At 37.6% G+C, this 16,135-nt stretch overlaps 1 protein-coding gene across 1 annotated transcript; it reads left to right on the top strand.

Annotated features, from left to right (window-relative positions):
• Positions 1 to 949: 949 nt before the first annotated feature.
• ckmt1 (creatine kinase, mitochondrial 1) lies at positions 950 to 15,680 on the top strand. The gene is made up of 9 exons (XM_014032685.1): positions 950 to 1,173; positions 3,950 to 4,148; positions 6,976 to 7,071; positions 8,888 to 9,109; positions 9,371 to 9,456; positions 10,957 to 11,080; positions 12,615 to 12,749; positions 13,113 to 13,238; positions 14,918 to 15,680. Exons 1-9 carry the CDS (start codon positions 1,028 to 1,030, stop codon positions 15,029 to 15,031), a joined length of 1,248 nt encoding a protein of 415 aa, XP_013888139.1. The 5' UTR covers positions 950 to 1,027; the 3' UTR covers positions 15,032 to 15,680.
• Positions 15,681 to 16,135: the final 455 nt, after the last annotated feature.

Consider the following 16,135-nt stretch of genomic DNA (forward strand, 5'->3'; position numbering starts at 1 on the left):
TATTAGAGTTTAACTAAATAGCTTTCAGTTTTACCCTGTTTTCTGTTGTGAACCTACACTTCAGGGCCACTAACTTGCATGTTTAGATGTCTCTTTGTTTTGACCCAGCTGATTTGAATGAACAAGTGATTTACATTTTTCTCTGCAGATTCTGGAGAGCAGGGAAACAACTAAAACATGCAGGATAGTGGCCCTTGAGGTCCAGGTTTGGGCTCCATTCCTGTAGGTTTTTCTTTAAAAAGACAGGATTCTAAACTATAAATATGTAACATATCTTTTTACATTTAGTACTGCAATTTTATAGTGTATTATGATCACGCAGGGCTAATAATGTTTTTATCTTAAGTTTAAAATTAGTTTTGCCCACTTTTCTTTCACCACAAGATGTTGGATTAAACAGACACTGATTGAAAATATACAATGAGTTTATGAATTTCAAAAGGTTTGTGAGGTAGAGGGTCAGATTATTTCTTTGGTTATTTCCAGAGAGTAATTTCTTTCACAACTCTAAAAACAAATTATAATATTTTAGATACAGATTTTTTAAACCCATTTTCTGTAATTTAGTCCACTGTTTTGTACAAACAATGAACAACACGGTTTCTATGCACTTTGTTCAAGTTTACCTATTTTTTTTTATAAAAAGTTGATATTTTACTGCACGTGTATCTAAAACAATATATTTTCAATTTGATTCTTTATTCAAAAATTTAAAAGTATTTAACCATTGGCCTACACCTGCAGTAAGGAAGATATTTGCCCATGAAACTAAACTATCACCCTTTAAAAATAAATATAACTACCGGTAATTGGATTTTAAAAATCGTTGCTTTTATTTTGAAACGAGATTTAAGCTTCCGGTCTTGTCCTTCCTCTCTCCGTCCGCCTTGATGAGCCTTCTTCAACCGCTTCTCTTATAATTCCATCAGAGGCGCTTCGTCACCTTCACTCCCATCATCCTGTCCATTCCTCCCTCTGTTCGGCCGTAGAAGGAACACCTTTTCTTTTTAAATAATAATAATAAATAATGGCCAGCAGCTTCACAAGAGTCCTCTCCTCCAAGCGGCACGTCGGCATCTTGTCGTTGGTCGGAGGCTCCGTAGCGGCGGGGTTTCTGCTGCACCGGGAACATGCCAGCGCCGGAGAGCCTCTCCGCAGGAGGTACCCCGCCAGGTAAGGTTCTCCTTGTCCGTCCGCTACAAGGCTTTCTGAACACATTTAATTTTCTGCTTAACGAGGGGTTTTGACTTCATTTTATTAAAAAAAAAAAAAAAAGGTCATATACCAGAAGAAAAGTGCTGTGAGCACGTAACATAAGAACAGATTTCTTAGTTTAAAAAATGTAGGCATTTAAATGATCCTGTTTTTAAGTAATGAGCTGCATATAACATTATGTGATTACACGGCGCTGATAATCTAACTAATCAGCAGACGTGAGATTATTGAACCTGCTGATCAGGCACAAGGCCCTGCTCTTATTATTATTCTTATTATTATTAGTCGGAGTCTATTGAATATTATTATTAGTATTATTATATTACGCATTCATGCGTATAGCAATCAAAATGGCGTTTTAAAACCTATGCAGGGTGACTCCATACATCAACAGTCAGCTCTGAGAACAGGTTATTCATAAATCCAAGCATTTTATCCTTGTACTCAAGTACTGTGTAACAGTGTAAAATATACAAGTATTCTCACCACAATTAAGGCTTTTTTTTTTAAAAAGGATTGTTTATAACAGAGGTTCTCATACTAGGGTCCCAGGACCCTCATGGGGTCCGCCAAAGGTATCTTGGGGGTTCTCAAAAAAATTCACTAAATTGTTAATTTGACTTTTATTTTTAAAAATGCATGGAGAACAATTAACAAATAAAACAAACATAAGCTTAATTAAAAATATGTATTCTCATGGCATTTAGGGGTTGAAATGACAGTAAATTATCTTTTAAAACAGCAGGGGGGGTTTATGAGGGGGGGTCCCCAGACCCAAATGGATTGAGAACCCCTGGTTTATAAGATGCACAAGCCTAATATACGTGTGACAACTGAAAAACCTGTGAAGTAAAATGTAATTATTACTTCAGATCTTAATTTGCTGTGATTGTTCAGTCGGAACAAAAAAAAAAGCTACTTATAACAAAATAAATACTCCTTTGCTTGTCCAGACTTAACAAGATTAAGTGAAATGTTGTGAAAACATGCACGTAAATGGGATATCCTGGTTACACTAACACATAAATACTGTATGCTGTGATTAAAAGATCATGAGGGGCAGAGGATGGATGCGTACGTGCCCGGTGACACACATGCATTGCTCAATAAAACAGCTTTACTGTATGCAGATTAGTGAAACATTATCTGCTGCTTTGAAATCAGACCCTGCAGGCTTAATCCAAGCAGTCGCACTAGAGGAAGTGCAAACCTGTCAAATGCTACACGCTAACATTTTTTGCTGTCGTGTCTTTGCCTCAACTTGATCCTTCTTTAAGACATTTTCTTGAGAATTATGAGTCCCCTCAAATGCAGATTTTTCAGCACAGAGGCTTCAGTCTTCAGTGGCCATTTTTGTTTTCCCAACTCAACTTAAAAATGTTGTAACGTGGTGTTTTTTTCAAGTTACCGACCGCAGCCTTTTTTGCCCTCCAGCCTTTTCTGTCAACTAAATTATCTAACAAAAGTTTTCAAATCAAGACCTCAGTAGTGAAAGTCTGGTGTCAGTCATCAACAAACACTTGTTTCATTGATTAACAGCCAAGGAAAGCAAGTCCAATTCCACGTGCAGACAGTTTAAGCCTATTGACCAAACATAATAGATTTTTATCTGGATTTACGCAAGATCAGGATCTTTACAGTGCCCTGCAAAAGCATTCACCTCAAATACCTTTTTAATTTTTGTTGCATTACAGTTTGTAAGTACCCTGAGCTAACTGCCAAAGTAACACAGGAGGCATTTAAATGTTTTGGAGTGAGCCAGCTGAAACCCGACTTTTAATCTGATTGTGGATCTGTTGAATGATTTAATGATTGCTGTAGACCAGCAGGATGCACCCTGCCTGAATGGCTTCTGCTGTACACACCGGGCTAAAGTCCATGTGGCTAAATGGGACAGATTTATAGGGCCATACACCAAGAAACCTGCGTTTATGCTTAGGGGCTCTATAAACTGTCAACTTGGGTTTAGCACATAAGTCACATTTTTGCTTAAATAAATGTGATTGGTCCTATTTAATTTTATTTAATTTTACTATTTGGTACAGATATGTTGCACTTACTAAAAACCCTGACATTTTATCCTGACAAAATGGAGGAAATGAGGTTGAACATATTCTTTTTGCAAATCCATTGTGTATCTGGAAAGTAGATAACGTTTTGTGACGTCGCTAAGGGACAGAAATATTATATGTCTTTGTCTTATTTCCTGACAAACTGGATGAAAATGTGTTACTTTATGTAACTTTATGAGGCCATAGAAAACCTTGTTCAATTCTGTGCCTTAAGACAATAGATTATGAACAATAATTAGCCTGTTGCACTATTTTTCTACCATGGATCACCAGATGTTCTCCTCACCCATTTTGATCATTTACTGTCATCAAATTGGCACAGTTTTATAGTAAGCATAGCATAGCTTGCTCTTTTTGTGTCTTGCATAGATTTAAACTCAGAATAAACTCAGTAGTTAGTCTTGGCTGCTGTGGAACAGCCTTGTCCAGAGAAAATGGATTTGTTTGCAACAGGGTGTGGTTGAAGGCCACAGGCTTAAATATCTGTTACCTCTGTCTGTTGAAGGGTGAGGGTTCCTGCACTGACTCACTCATTCTGAATCTCCTTGAAAACACAGCGCTGGTGTTATTTTCTGCCAACACTTCTAAAAAAAAAAAAAAAAAACCTCTCCGAAAAATCAATACAGACTCATTTTATCTCCTTTTTTTATTTCTCTTTGCAGTGCGGAGTACCCTGACCTGCGCAAACACAACAACTGCATGGCCAGTAACCTGACACCTGCCATCTACGCCAAACTGTGCGATAGGACCACTCCCAACGGTTACACATTGGACCAGGCCATTCAGACGGGCGTGGACAACCCTGGGCACCCCTTCATCAAGACTGTTGGCATGGTGGCAGGAGATGAGGAGTCCTATGAGGTCAGACATGGTTGCGTCTTTTCAGATGTGCAGAACTCCCACTGCTGAGTTTTTCTCAGCAGTTTTTCTCACTTTTCTTTTCTTTTAGTTTTGCGTTTAGCGCTGACAAATAAGGGAAAGGCAACATAATCAAAGACCCATTTTAAGTGTCACCAGATTCTGTTAAGATGGCACAGTTTGTGTTCTTGATGCTTTGTGTTTTCATAAAATTACCTAGATAGAATTATACCAGCAGATAGGCTTGTGCACATAATTAAATTCACGTTATAACAGATTTCAAGAGTTTGCTTCAGGAAGAAATATTCACTAGAGTGTCCCGCTGAGACACAAAATGTTAAGTTATTTTTGATTTGTTGGTTTGAAAATGAAAACTTCAGAGTCAGCATGCTCAGAACACAACAGAATTTTTAAGCAGACTTGAAAACGGTGGGTTTTAGTATCTTCCAGTTGTGGAAAAGTTTAAGGGGGCGAGAAGGAAAGTAGAGTATAGAGAAAGGTTGGTTTCTATTTTATTTCTTTTTCCAATAAACAAAACCATAAATTCAAAACGTCTTCAAAAAATGTAATAAACGAAAGCTCAAACAAGCTGATTTTTTTATATTGATTGTAAATAATAGATGGATGTTGTCATTGTGATGTTTACTTTTGTTTTATCCATCATGCCTTGAGTTTTAGGTTTTAGCACTAATAATGAATGAAACAGTATAAAATGCACCTATATTAACTGTTATTCTAGAGGGATTAGATGTTCTTGTCTTTTGTTTTGTTAATGATACAGATTTTTTGTCGTATGAACGTATTCTTGGGAGAAAAGGAGCAGATATTATAAGATTTTTTTCTTCTCTCTGCTACCTTTCATTTCATTTGTGATTTTGATACGCATATAATGCTTTTCTAGTTTTTCTTTTTTATATATTTTTCTTTTTTATTGTATATTTTTTTGTTTTGTTTTAATGAAATGAATAAATGGATGAATAAATATTAAAAATCCTCAAAAGTTAAAAAAAAACAGTTCTACGATATAGCCATAAAAATGGAGTTTCCTGTTGAAGCTGCTGCTAGCTGATTTCATAAATGAAGCCAGCAGCGTACGACTAATGAGGGCACGGAAAAAGCAGCGCTGCTGTGGAGTGCTACACACACAGTCATACACTTTTATGTATTAACCAATACAGCTTTGTCACTTCCTTGCTTGGCGGTTCAGAAGTGTAACAGCAGAGAGTTAACTTCAACACCCCTGGTTCCTCCTTCACAATAAAAACTCACAGAGAAAGAAAGATGGAAGAAGCATCCAGGCTCGATGATTTACGACAGGCCCTTTTGTTTCATGAACTTCTGACTGCGAACCTTTGCAGGCAGACTCTTACAGCTTGGTTTCACACGTGACTGTACCACAGGTGATAAAAATAAAATTGATGACGAGATCTGCAGTCCAGAGTCCATCTGTATGTTGACGTGTCTTTAGACATGACAGCGTTACTGTTGTATAACTGCAGATCATTAACCACGTGTTACTGATACAGTGTGCAACTTATCATTCAGAAGGTGGCCCAGCTCAAATACATACACAGGTTTTATTTTACTAAAGTACATTTTTTAATTGTTTGTTTGGTTTTGAGTTTGTTTTCCTCTGCTGTCCATCTTTTATGCATTTTTTTTATGATTTTAAAGCATTCAGAAAATAAAACACCACTGTATAAACACTCACAGCAAGTTTAAAGATGCTTCTGCGTTTAAAAAACAAAAAGTGACAAAAACTGATAGAACGCATGAGTCTGGAAAAGGTTGGAGTTTCAAAAAGGAAAATGTGTAGAAATGTTTATGGTTGAAACAGCTTCATTTCCTCTTAGATACTTGGAGAAAATGACTCAGTCTCGATGTGTTCCTTTTACTTTTTGTTTATCTAGTCGACATAAATAAAGTCTGTCAGGACAAGCAGCTGCAGGTTTGTGTCTAAAGGGGAAAGCCAAGAGAAAAAAACTGTTCAGCTGACCTACGTGTGTCTTTACAGGTTCTGGTTTTTCTTTGTGTCATTTTAAAAGCTGAAGTTGTACTAAGGAAACATTTTTGACTTAACTGCTTGTCCTTTTTTTACTATACACAGTATTCAGCATTTTACCACACCACTTTTATTTATAAAGCACTTTAAACAGCACAAGGCCAACCAAAGTGCTGTATAGTAGACAGACACAACAGGACATAGTCAAAATACAGATAAAAATTTGGAGCATTAATATTTACAGAACATATAGAACAGAGTTATGATACACGGTGAGGTTTTGCACCATTTTAGTGCAGTTATGAAGTAAAACCTATTGTTGGCTGCACACTGTTGAATGTTTTTAGTTTTTGTTAATTTTTAGAATGATATATGATGTTCAAAATACAATCTGTCATTCTAGCTGTCTATTTCAAAGGAAGAGGTCAGAGTTGTAGGAGAGTCTGAAGTTGGAACACACTTCTTTTGGGATGTCAGATTAGCAAATTATTAATAGGGTCTAATTACATTTTCTTTTTTGTACCTAATTTGTTATTGGACTACAGAAATATCTCTGACTTTGTGTAGAGGTCAGCGTATATTTCTTCTCTGAAATCTAAAATTAACTTGGGTTCAGAAGAACTAAAATGAAATTATAAAGAAACCATTCACCAGGTTATTTTCCTTTAAATAAAGGAAAATAACCTGAAATACAACTGTACAATACCCATACAACTTACCAAATGGCTCTTTATTGATGATTGGGCCTGATACTCCATGAAAGCTGTGTTTATATTTTAAAAATACACACATTAAGATCTTTTGACGCCCAAGTTTTTCTGTGTTTAGGTATTTGCAGAGCTGTTGGATCCTGTCATCAAAGAGAGACACAATGGCTACGACCCTCACACAATGAAACATCCCACTGACCTGGACTCCAGCAAGGTACGACGAGTCTAAAATAACTAGAGGTTTTCAGAGCTGGTGTAATTCCTTTTAACAATCTTTGTAGTCTTGTGTTTTTAATCTATTAGACTGAATGTACATTTTGAGTTATTCTAGAGCAGCAACGACTGAAGCCTGTTTACAGTTAACTGGAAGGGATTCAAAGAGGCAGTGTGAATTTCATTATATGATTCCACTTTTTTCTTGTTTCTTTTTTTAATTGCTGACATTTTGACAATCTTTGTCAAATAGGAGCAAAAAGCAAATTTGCAGTTTTTTCTGTGTTAGCCGTTCTGCGTTGCTGTTATGGGATCATTGTCTTGGTGCTTGACCCAGTTTTTATCAAGCTTTAGCTGTTCAGCAGATGTCCTCACATTTGGCTCTAAAATCCTTTGGTAAACAAAGGAGTTCATTGTGGACTCAGTGACTGCAAAGCTTCCATGTCATCCAGATCATCACCCCTCCACCACTGTGCTTGACAGTTGAAATGAGGTTTTATGTTTGTGTTTTTAAATAATGAATTAATTCAGTTTATTGTTGTTTGTTTTGGTTGTTTGTGTGGTGTGTTTTTTTTTTTTTTTTTGCTGATATGCTTTTTGACTTTAATGATTCTTGTTTTAAAAACATTGTTTCAGAAGTCTTTTAGTTAAATACGATAAAATAATGGATGATGCACTCTAATAATAAGAAGTTGTTTACTGGCATTTTGACAATCTTCCTATTTTGATGGAATGCATTAGTCACTTCTCTAAGGTTATTACAGTCTTGGCGTTGTGTTAAAGGAGACCAATTATGGATCCTAGAAATTTTTTTGGAATGTCTGTGGGCTATCCAGACCATGTTCATTCAATTTAATGCACCAAATAATTCTCAGATAATAAAATATCTCATTTTCTAGTTCTGCCTGCTCTGACTTCTGTTCAGAAGAGCTGTTTATGTTAATGAGCTCTGTTGGTAACGCCCTCCAAAAATCTGTTGGCATTAACTCCACCCTCCAAAGCCAGCCTTTATGTTAGCATGGCTAATAATAGCAGAAGCTCCGTGAGGCAGAGTCGGTCGCAGCTTCTTTTTTCTCCCCCTCCTCTGCTCTGCGCTCACTCTGCATGCTGTTACCAAGCAGGGAGCAGCAGCGGTCAAAATACCTCAGAAACTCGAACAAATAGGCTTTAACAAGGCTTTAATAAGCTAAACCATAGCAATACATGAGAAAATGTGTTCATAACGAATGCAAATAAATAATTAAATTGTGTCCGTGCTGGTTTCGAACCCTGGTCTCCCACTCTCTGGTCCAATACTCTACCCATTGCCCTATTGGAGGCTTGTTGAGAAGTGAGCTGTGCATTACACAACAACAACCGTGCGGCTTTTCATACTGAGGAGGTGGAGCTTCACCCAGGGGTTGCTAGGTGAGGGGCTGAATGCAGGTTCTGGTGGGTTGTCGTACGGCTTGTGACATCACAAAATGACGGAAGTATAAAACTTGTCGTTAATATACATTAAAAATACATTTACTTACAGTAAATATGCCCCTGGGTGCATTTTTTGGTCCTAGGACTGTTTTTATAAGAAATACATACCCAAAGTTGAGTAAAAAAAAAACCTTTAAAAAGTGAATTTTGCGTAAAAGGTCCCCTTTAATGCACAGTGAGTGCAGACCTTTGACTAAAAGACAAGTGTAAAATTACAGAGTCATGCTTTCAAATTGCAAGTAAATATTCTGTACGTGTGATGTCATTTATCTTTGGGTGCAATTTTCTCAGCTGCCAGATGATTTCACATTTATTTATTTTATTTTATTTTATTTTTTTCATTTTAGCTTCAGTCAGGCCAGTTCGATGAACGTTACGTGCTGTCGTCCAGGGTGAGGACAGGTCGCAGTATCCGGGGGCTGAGCCTTCCCCCTGCCTGCACCAGGGCAGAGCGCAGGGAAGTGGAAAGAGTGGTGGTGGACGCCCTCGCGGGCCTGAAGGGCGACCTGACTGGGAAATACTACAGTCTCACCCAGATGACAGAGAAGGAGCAGCAGCAGCTCATCGATGTGAGTGCTGCACAAACCTTACACCAACTTGTTGTGCTAAACACTTGCTAAACTTTAACTTAAAACATTAAACTTAATTTACAACCATTTATGTGAAATATGTGTGTTTATGTACCGAATGTGTTTGTCTGTGGAACTGTAAGTTATTTTACATTTAAACTTACTTGTCAGGTCTTGATCACATTTAGTCTCCCTAATAAAAACCATCCATGTGTCTGCTTCATTTTGTGTATAAACATCACTTCTTTGTGTATTTATTAGGACCACTTCTTATTTGACAAGCCCGTGTCTCCCCTCCTGACGTGTGCAGGCATGGCTCGTGACTGGCCAGATGCTCGTGGTATTTGGTAAGAAGATATTGAGCAGATATTAAACCCATTGGTAAACCTTACTTGTAGTGTTATTTATGTAATGTCAGAGCTTTTTGGGAACAGCTACATGGTTTTAGTTCAAAAGCATTAAAGGAAAATCTCCAAATGTTAAAAAAAGTGTTTGCATATAAATTTTAGCTTAGTCTTTAGCTTCCATTTTATTTTCAACTGTTAGATCCAAAGACTAACTTTTTTTTCATCATTTTGTTGCCAGATAAGTGAATTTATCTGATTTTACTTGTGTTATTTTAACCTCCACTGTCATGTTGTTATCAAGGAAGAAATGCTAGAAGTTTGGTGTTGAAAAATGACAGTTTAGCTAATTTACAATAGAAGAATGTTTTGTTTTGTAATATTAAGGAAAAAATAAGAGTTATCTGTGGTGTAACATGTAGTTTCACATTTTTCACATAGGAAAAAATCTAAACTGAAGAAATAACCTTTCTTAGATTATTATTATTATTATCTATGAGTATTGCACAAGCTGGGTCATTTCACTGTAGAGCTGTGGTAAAAACACATTCACTGGCTGAGCAGTAATGCTTCCTCAGCACTGCGTTTCAGCACGTACACAGGAGTAACCCTCCCTTGTTTCCTCAGCCAGCCGTATAAAACAGTTTTCCACCTCTTAATATGTTACATTCACTCCCACCCATCATTTTTTTTCTAGTGTACTCATTGCCTTTTTTCCTCTCATCTTTTCTACTCTTCTGAAGTTCCACTCCTTTTTTCTATTTTGCTTTTTAAAACAGTATCTTATTCTCTTGTTTGTAGGCTAATACAGTATTTTCTTTAGACTCCTCCCTCCATTTATGTCAAACAAAAAGAACGAGGTCAAAGTTCTTTAAGTGTTTTGTTTGCTTTAAAATGTGATGCATGTTGCCTACATGTCAGATGATTCATCATCCAGATGAAGCATAGCTGAGAATGTTTGTAGACACGTTATGAGGTTTAATTATGGATGTTTGATTAGTCATAGTAACAGTTTTAAGTTTATATCCTGGTTACAGCTCCATTCACCTGATCTATCTTGCTACCAGTGTTCATATCTTTATAGTTTTTAATTTCAGCGCTAATGTCCAGGACCAATAGTTGTTTATATGTATCCCTAAATTCATATAAATAGGAAAAATGTAAATAAGAACAAATAATTTTTTGTATCATTTGAACTTTTTTTTTTTTGCTACCAAACTCTGGTTCTTAAATTGACACCCTACAGGTTTCACTTTTTGTTTTTAACAAAATTTTTAGTTTATTAGGTCATCTTTTAGACTCATATATCAGAGAGGAGCACTGGTGTATTTATTAGAAATAAAAGGTTTGGAAGTAAAAAAGGGATATTTTTCTGTGTAACTTTAGAGTTTTTTTATTTATCAGAATTAATGCTTTTTTATCTGCTCTGCTCCTGAATAACGATCAGAGCACAACTGTGGAACCGAGTCAACCCTCTGAACTAAATATCTTTGTTTTGCTCAGGCACAACAATGAGAAGACCTTTTTGATTTGGATCAATGAGGAGGATCACACCAGAGTTATCTCCATGGAGAAGGGAGGCAACATGAAGAGAGTCTTCGATAGGTTCTGCAGAGGCCTGAAGGAGGTACAGCTGTTTTGTGAGAATATATCACTAAAGGTTAGGGCTGCACCTAACAGTTATTTTGATAGTTGATTATTTTTTTCAATTAATCGATTAGTTGATTAGAAACTCATTTCTGTCACAATGTCCATGGATGCTTCCTGTGGGTGCATCTGTTCCAGCTCTATATGTCTCATTTCACCTGAGAATGTCACCCTGTTATCCAGTCTGTCTACCTTAACATAACAAGCTCACATAGAAAATTATATGACCCATAAAACTTAAGCATAACAACTCAAAATAGCAGCCTCTCCAAAATAAAAGTCCAAAATAAACTAAAGAATAACTTTGTGACATTCAAGTGCATAAAAGTAAAAAAATAATTCATCGTGTTTGGAATCTTGTTGGATCTGGCAGGGTTCAAATAAAACTTTAACCCCCAACCCAGTAATTTAATATGAAGCATGCTTTATCTAACGTTAGCATAACTGATCGCCCCCTCTTCCAGAACACACACTTCTGATGGTAGACTAACACAACTTATGGACAGTTGGCTACAGCACGAAGTGATCAGTCACTGAAAATAAGATTTATGAATTATCAACCACCTGCAGAGGACAGAATCACGGCTCCAGCATGTTAGCGGTTCAGGTGAACATGATGTTTTCACTGCTGCTGTCCTGCCATGGAATGACCGAGTCAGCATTTTACATTTTTTTGGTAGATTTTTTTTCAAAATGCAGCCAGCTTTGGAAAGTCGTGAAAGAAGTTACTGTCTTTCCGTTCCACCATTTCTATCACTCTTTGATGTGTCCTCTGTGTTGTCTTCTGTGGTTTACAGACCAGCACCTCTTCTTCAGTAGTAAACAAAGCAACCATGGACAACAGAAGCGATTCTGCCCCCAGCTGTTTGTGTATTGCACTGCAGATACAAATGAATATTATAAAATTCCTTGTCGACGATTTTTTATAATCATCATAATCGATTATGTTAAATAATCGGTGCAGCGCTAACAAAGTTTAGAATTTCCAGAAAAAACTGTGGGTGAAAAAGAGCTCAAGCTTTTGTATTATGTAATATTTGAGTAGAAGGAGTTACTGTCAAACAACCTGGTGCACAAGATTTAATAAAGAAAGTGGATTTTGTGCTAATAACTGGGGGGGGATGGATTTAGGTGGCTTTATAGGTACAATAAAACCACAGAAGGGAGGAAACTAGTATAAAAGTAAAAAAAAAACTTATTACTGTAAAATTTGTCCACCTTTAAAGTTAAACTCTTTGAAAGATATGCAGAACAAACAGACTGAACCTAGTCATGTGAGCAGAACTTATTTGTTTAAGCCGTCCAAGTTCCCCTCTAGGAAAAGAGCAAAGGACAAGCAAAGCAACATCTGGACTGTTGCACAACTAGGAACTAACGTCCCTCCTACATATGCTCTGATTTGTTTCCTCTCCATGTAGGGTTCACTTCACAGACATTAATATAAACAGTTATTGTATGTAAACTTTAAGACAATATGAAACCCTGCTCACTGTAAGTGATTATCTGCCTCTCAGGTGGAGCGTCTGATCCAGGAGAGAGGCTGGGAGTTCATGTGGAACGAGAGGCTTGGTTACATCCTCACCTGCCCCTCCAACCTGGGGACAGGACTCAGGGCTGGAGTCCATGTTAAGCTGCCCCTGCTGAGCAAGGTAACAGAACGATTTGAATCAGAGCTAAAGCCAAATAAAAGCTACGGTCTCAGTCTGGCTCTTGTGTAAGTTTCTGCAGAGAAGAGAAATCTCCATTTAAACTCTTCTAAATCTTCAAAGCTAAATCTTTTAAGCTGTGTATTTCTACTTTACAATTACAAGTAAATGTATATTTTTTCGTAGTATTTGTTTGACATAGTTTCACATTCAGTAATTAAATAGTTTATAATGTCAAACAACTTTTAAAGTCATACTCACTTGTTTGTGAGATTCAGTTTATTAGTTTGGTTGTTAGATAAATCAGTATCTACTGACAGAGTATTTAGTGTTGGCACAGTTTAAAATGACCCGCTTACCTTGCAGGATCCCCGTTTCAGTAAGATCCTGGATAACCTGCGTCTGCAGAAGCGAGGGACCGGTGGTGTGGACACTGCTGCTGTGGGGGGAACGTTTGACATCTCCAACCTGGACCGCCTGGGACAGTCTGAGGTAGGCGAACTAGATGGAAGTGCAGAGAAATGTGAGCTGAATAATATGATGGGTATGAGAAGGTTTTCTACCTTTTACCACAGCTCTGTGGTAAATCTGTGCAACGCAGCTTTGCAGAAGCAATATAATGTTCATCTTTAGCCCCTTTCACAAATACTTCAAGTCGGGCCCGAGTCGCACTTTTCAGTCTTGAAGTGTTTTTTTAACGTGGCCCTGGGGTTAAAGTCAACCCTCTGCCGTTATGCCTCTGAGATGCCAAGGGAGGCAGTAGCTGCGTTTCCATTGACCATAAAAATGCACAAATAAGAATTTCGTAAATAAATTTGCTTAAAGGAAACACGTCAATTTTGAAAAAAAAAAAAACGTTTTTTTGATTAAATGTTTTTGCGCTAGGATAGGGTGGTTTATCTTCCGTATTGAAATTAGTGTATTTCACAAAACTGCAATGGAAACACTTTTGTCTACTGGCGAAAAAGATGACGAAAAAGAAGACAACATGAAGTAGAAGTAGTAGTAAAATCACCTAATACAATTTCCCAAAAACGCAGCATACGTATCCGCTCCCATGTATAAGGGGCTTGTCGCTTGAAAGCCTCGATAAGACGCGACGTCTCTTTTGATGGCTGATGATGAGCGCTAGTGCCGTGGTAGCATGCATGTGTTTACATCTGTTGGCGCCATGTTTGTAATGACTTATAGTGAGAACAAACATATTTATGTGTGATTTTAATAGCAATCCTTAATGGAAACACCACAATTGCGAAACTGTTTTTTTTTTTCGACATGAACAAAATATCGACAAAGTTTTGCGCACATTTGCAATGGAAACACAGCTTGTGTTAGTCAAAACGTGTGAGGCATGCGCACTGAAATGAGGGCAGATATTTAGCTAGGATTTTGGAAGAGGTGAAGGAAAAGTGGGAAAAGTGAGCTTGTTTGTATAATCTGTCCTTGTGATGTCCTTTATCAGGACACTCAATTCTTGTGACAAATTTTCTGTTGTCACGATGTTTTGGCACACATTGTTTGCATGCAGAGCAGAGAAGGCTCTTAGTTGTGTGTGTGAACAGAGCAGCTTTCAGCAGGATCCAAATCGCAAACATGGGATGCCGTTGTCTCGTTGCATCACATTGCATGACTGTATAAGTGGTAATGTTTGAGTGTGTGTGGGTTGATCGGTGCTGCTGGGTCATTCATTACTCAGGGGAGCAGTCAGAGGGTGGGGCAGGAAGCTGAGGAATAAGGAGGAAAGATAAACGCATTAAGAAAAGGTTGAATGAAAGCAGCTAAAACAGTTTATTTTTATCTAGTTTTTATGAACCTCACCAGGTAGCTCCACCTTCACGAGTGTAAGAGTCTAAACATTGTTACAGTTTGTAGAAAGGATCTGTTTATTTTGTGTAATCTCTATTTTTCTTATTTCCGTAGTGAAGTATAGTTCAGGGTTGCTGATTTCTTTTTATCTACTGTCTCTGACTGCAGCCTTGACTTGACTTAATGTTATGTGTTTTAGTAAAAAGTGTCTGCATTAAACACTAATTTAACAAACTCCCCTAATAATCAGGTTTTTGTTTAAGAACAAACTACAGCACTAAACGTGACGTGCATGTTTGAGGGTATTTTCTAGAGAAATGTTAACTTATTTTGTTTTTTGTACTTCTTTGTGTGTGTACTCTTAGGTCCAGTTGGTGCAGACGGTGGTTGATGGTGTCAACTACCTGATCGAGTGTGAGAAGAAGCTGGAGAGGGGCCAGGACATCAAGGTGCCCCCACCCGTCAAGCAGTTCAAGTAGACCCTGATCCCTCCTCTCTGCACACACACACACACACACTCTGCTCAGTGCTCATAGTTATTACATTGTCTCATTTACCTCTATTACTGTCCTATCTAATCACCCCTCCCTGCCTCTCTATATACTCAGTAATTTAATCAATACGTGTTAGATGTTACTAAACAAAGTTAGAGCCTCAGAACTCGGCTGTATTTAGGCTGAAGCTGAACATTAAATTTTTACTTTGCTCCAAACTGACAGCTGTGATTTACGAAGCTGCAGAAAATGTGAGGTGGGCGGGTGTGATAATGGAGGAAAGATCTCAGTCTCTACTTGGCCAACAATGATCTCTGGCTTTTCCCGCCCCAGTCCTGAACCACTCCTGGACTCTCAGTCCCTTCCTGCTGCATGTCCCGCTCAGCCTATCTCTGTCCCTCTCTCCTGTTTTCTGGTGCTTGTGTCACTCATCTAGCTGTGCTATACTCTCCATCATGGATTGTGTGAACATTAGTTTCTGTTCAGAGATTTGAATGTAGATGTTCTGACTGATTTGTGAAAAGACTGCTGTTCACTGGCCGAGTTGGGCTCTGTACTGTAAGCTCCTGAAGCAATATCCTTTGAGCTGCAACAGAATGTCTCTTTTATTAAAGAAACCATCTATTTAACAGATCCACTGCCTCTGTCTGAGTCCTATTTGTCAATTATGTGTTATTTGGGCTTTTCTGTGAACTATATTAAGTTTTTTTTATGTCAGAGGAATTTCTGCAGTCAGGAAATGAGCTTTAGATAACCATGGTAACTAAGCTTTCAGGTCATGATTGTGATCAGCGTTGTTGCACTGCGCCATCTGACAGTCTTTCATCAGAAGCAAAAAGTGTGATTTAACTGTTGGAGTCAACTCCAGTCAGTCAACATAAACCTAGCAGTCAGTTTAGCAGAGTTAAAATTTGATGTGGTGCTAGCTGAGCATCTTCCCCAACTCATACCTTAAAGGGGAAATGAAAAGTGTTTTTAAGCTGATAAGAAAGTCATAAATATTAGCTTAATAGAGCTTGTTAAGACATTTTCTAATACATAGCAACTCAGATTTAAAAGTTGAATTTTGATAAAGCTCCTCTGGTGTTT

Source organism: Austrofundulus limnaeus, unplaced genomic scaffold, assembly GCF_001266775.1.
Source record: "Austrofundulus limnaeus strain Quisiro unplaced genomic scaffold, Austrofundulus_limnaeus-1.0 Scaffold1514, whole genome shotgun sequence".
NCBI lineage: Eukaryota > Metazoa > Chordata > Actinopteri > Cyprinodontiformes > Rivulidae > Austrofundulus > Austrofundulus limnaeus.

What these genes read in the sequence shown, in the direction of transcription:
- ckmt1 (XM_014032685.1), top strand. Translation starts at nt 1,028, where the DNA reads ATGGCCAGCAGCTTCACAAGAGTCCTCTCCTCCAAGCGGCACGTCGGC. An exon ending in CCAGATGCTCGTGGTATTTG is followed by an intron (nt 9,457 to 10,956) that starts GTAAGAAGATAT and finishes TGTTTTGCTCAG; the next exon opens with GCACAACAATGAGAAGACCT. An exon ending in ACCGCCTGGGACAGTCTGAG is followed by an intron (nt 13,239 to 14,917) that starts GTAGGCGAACTA and finishes GTGTACTCTTAG; the next exon opens with GTCCAGTTGGTGCAGACGGT.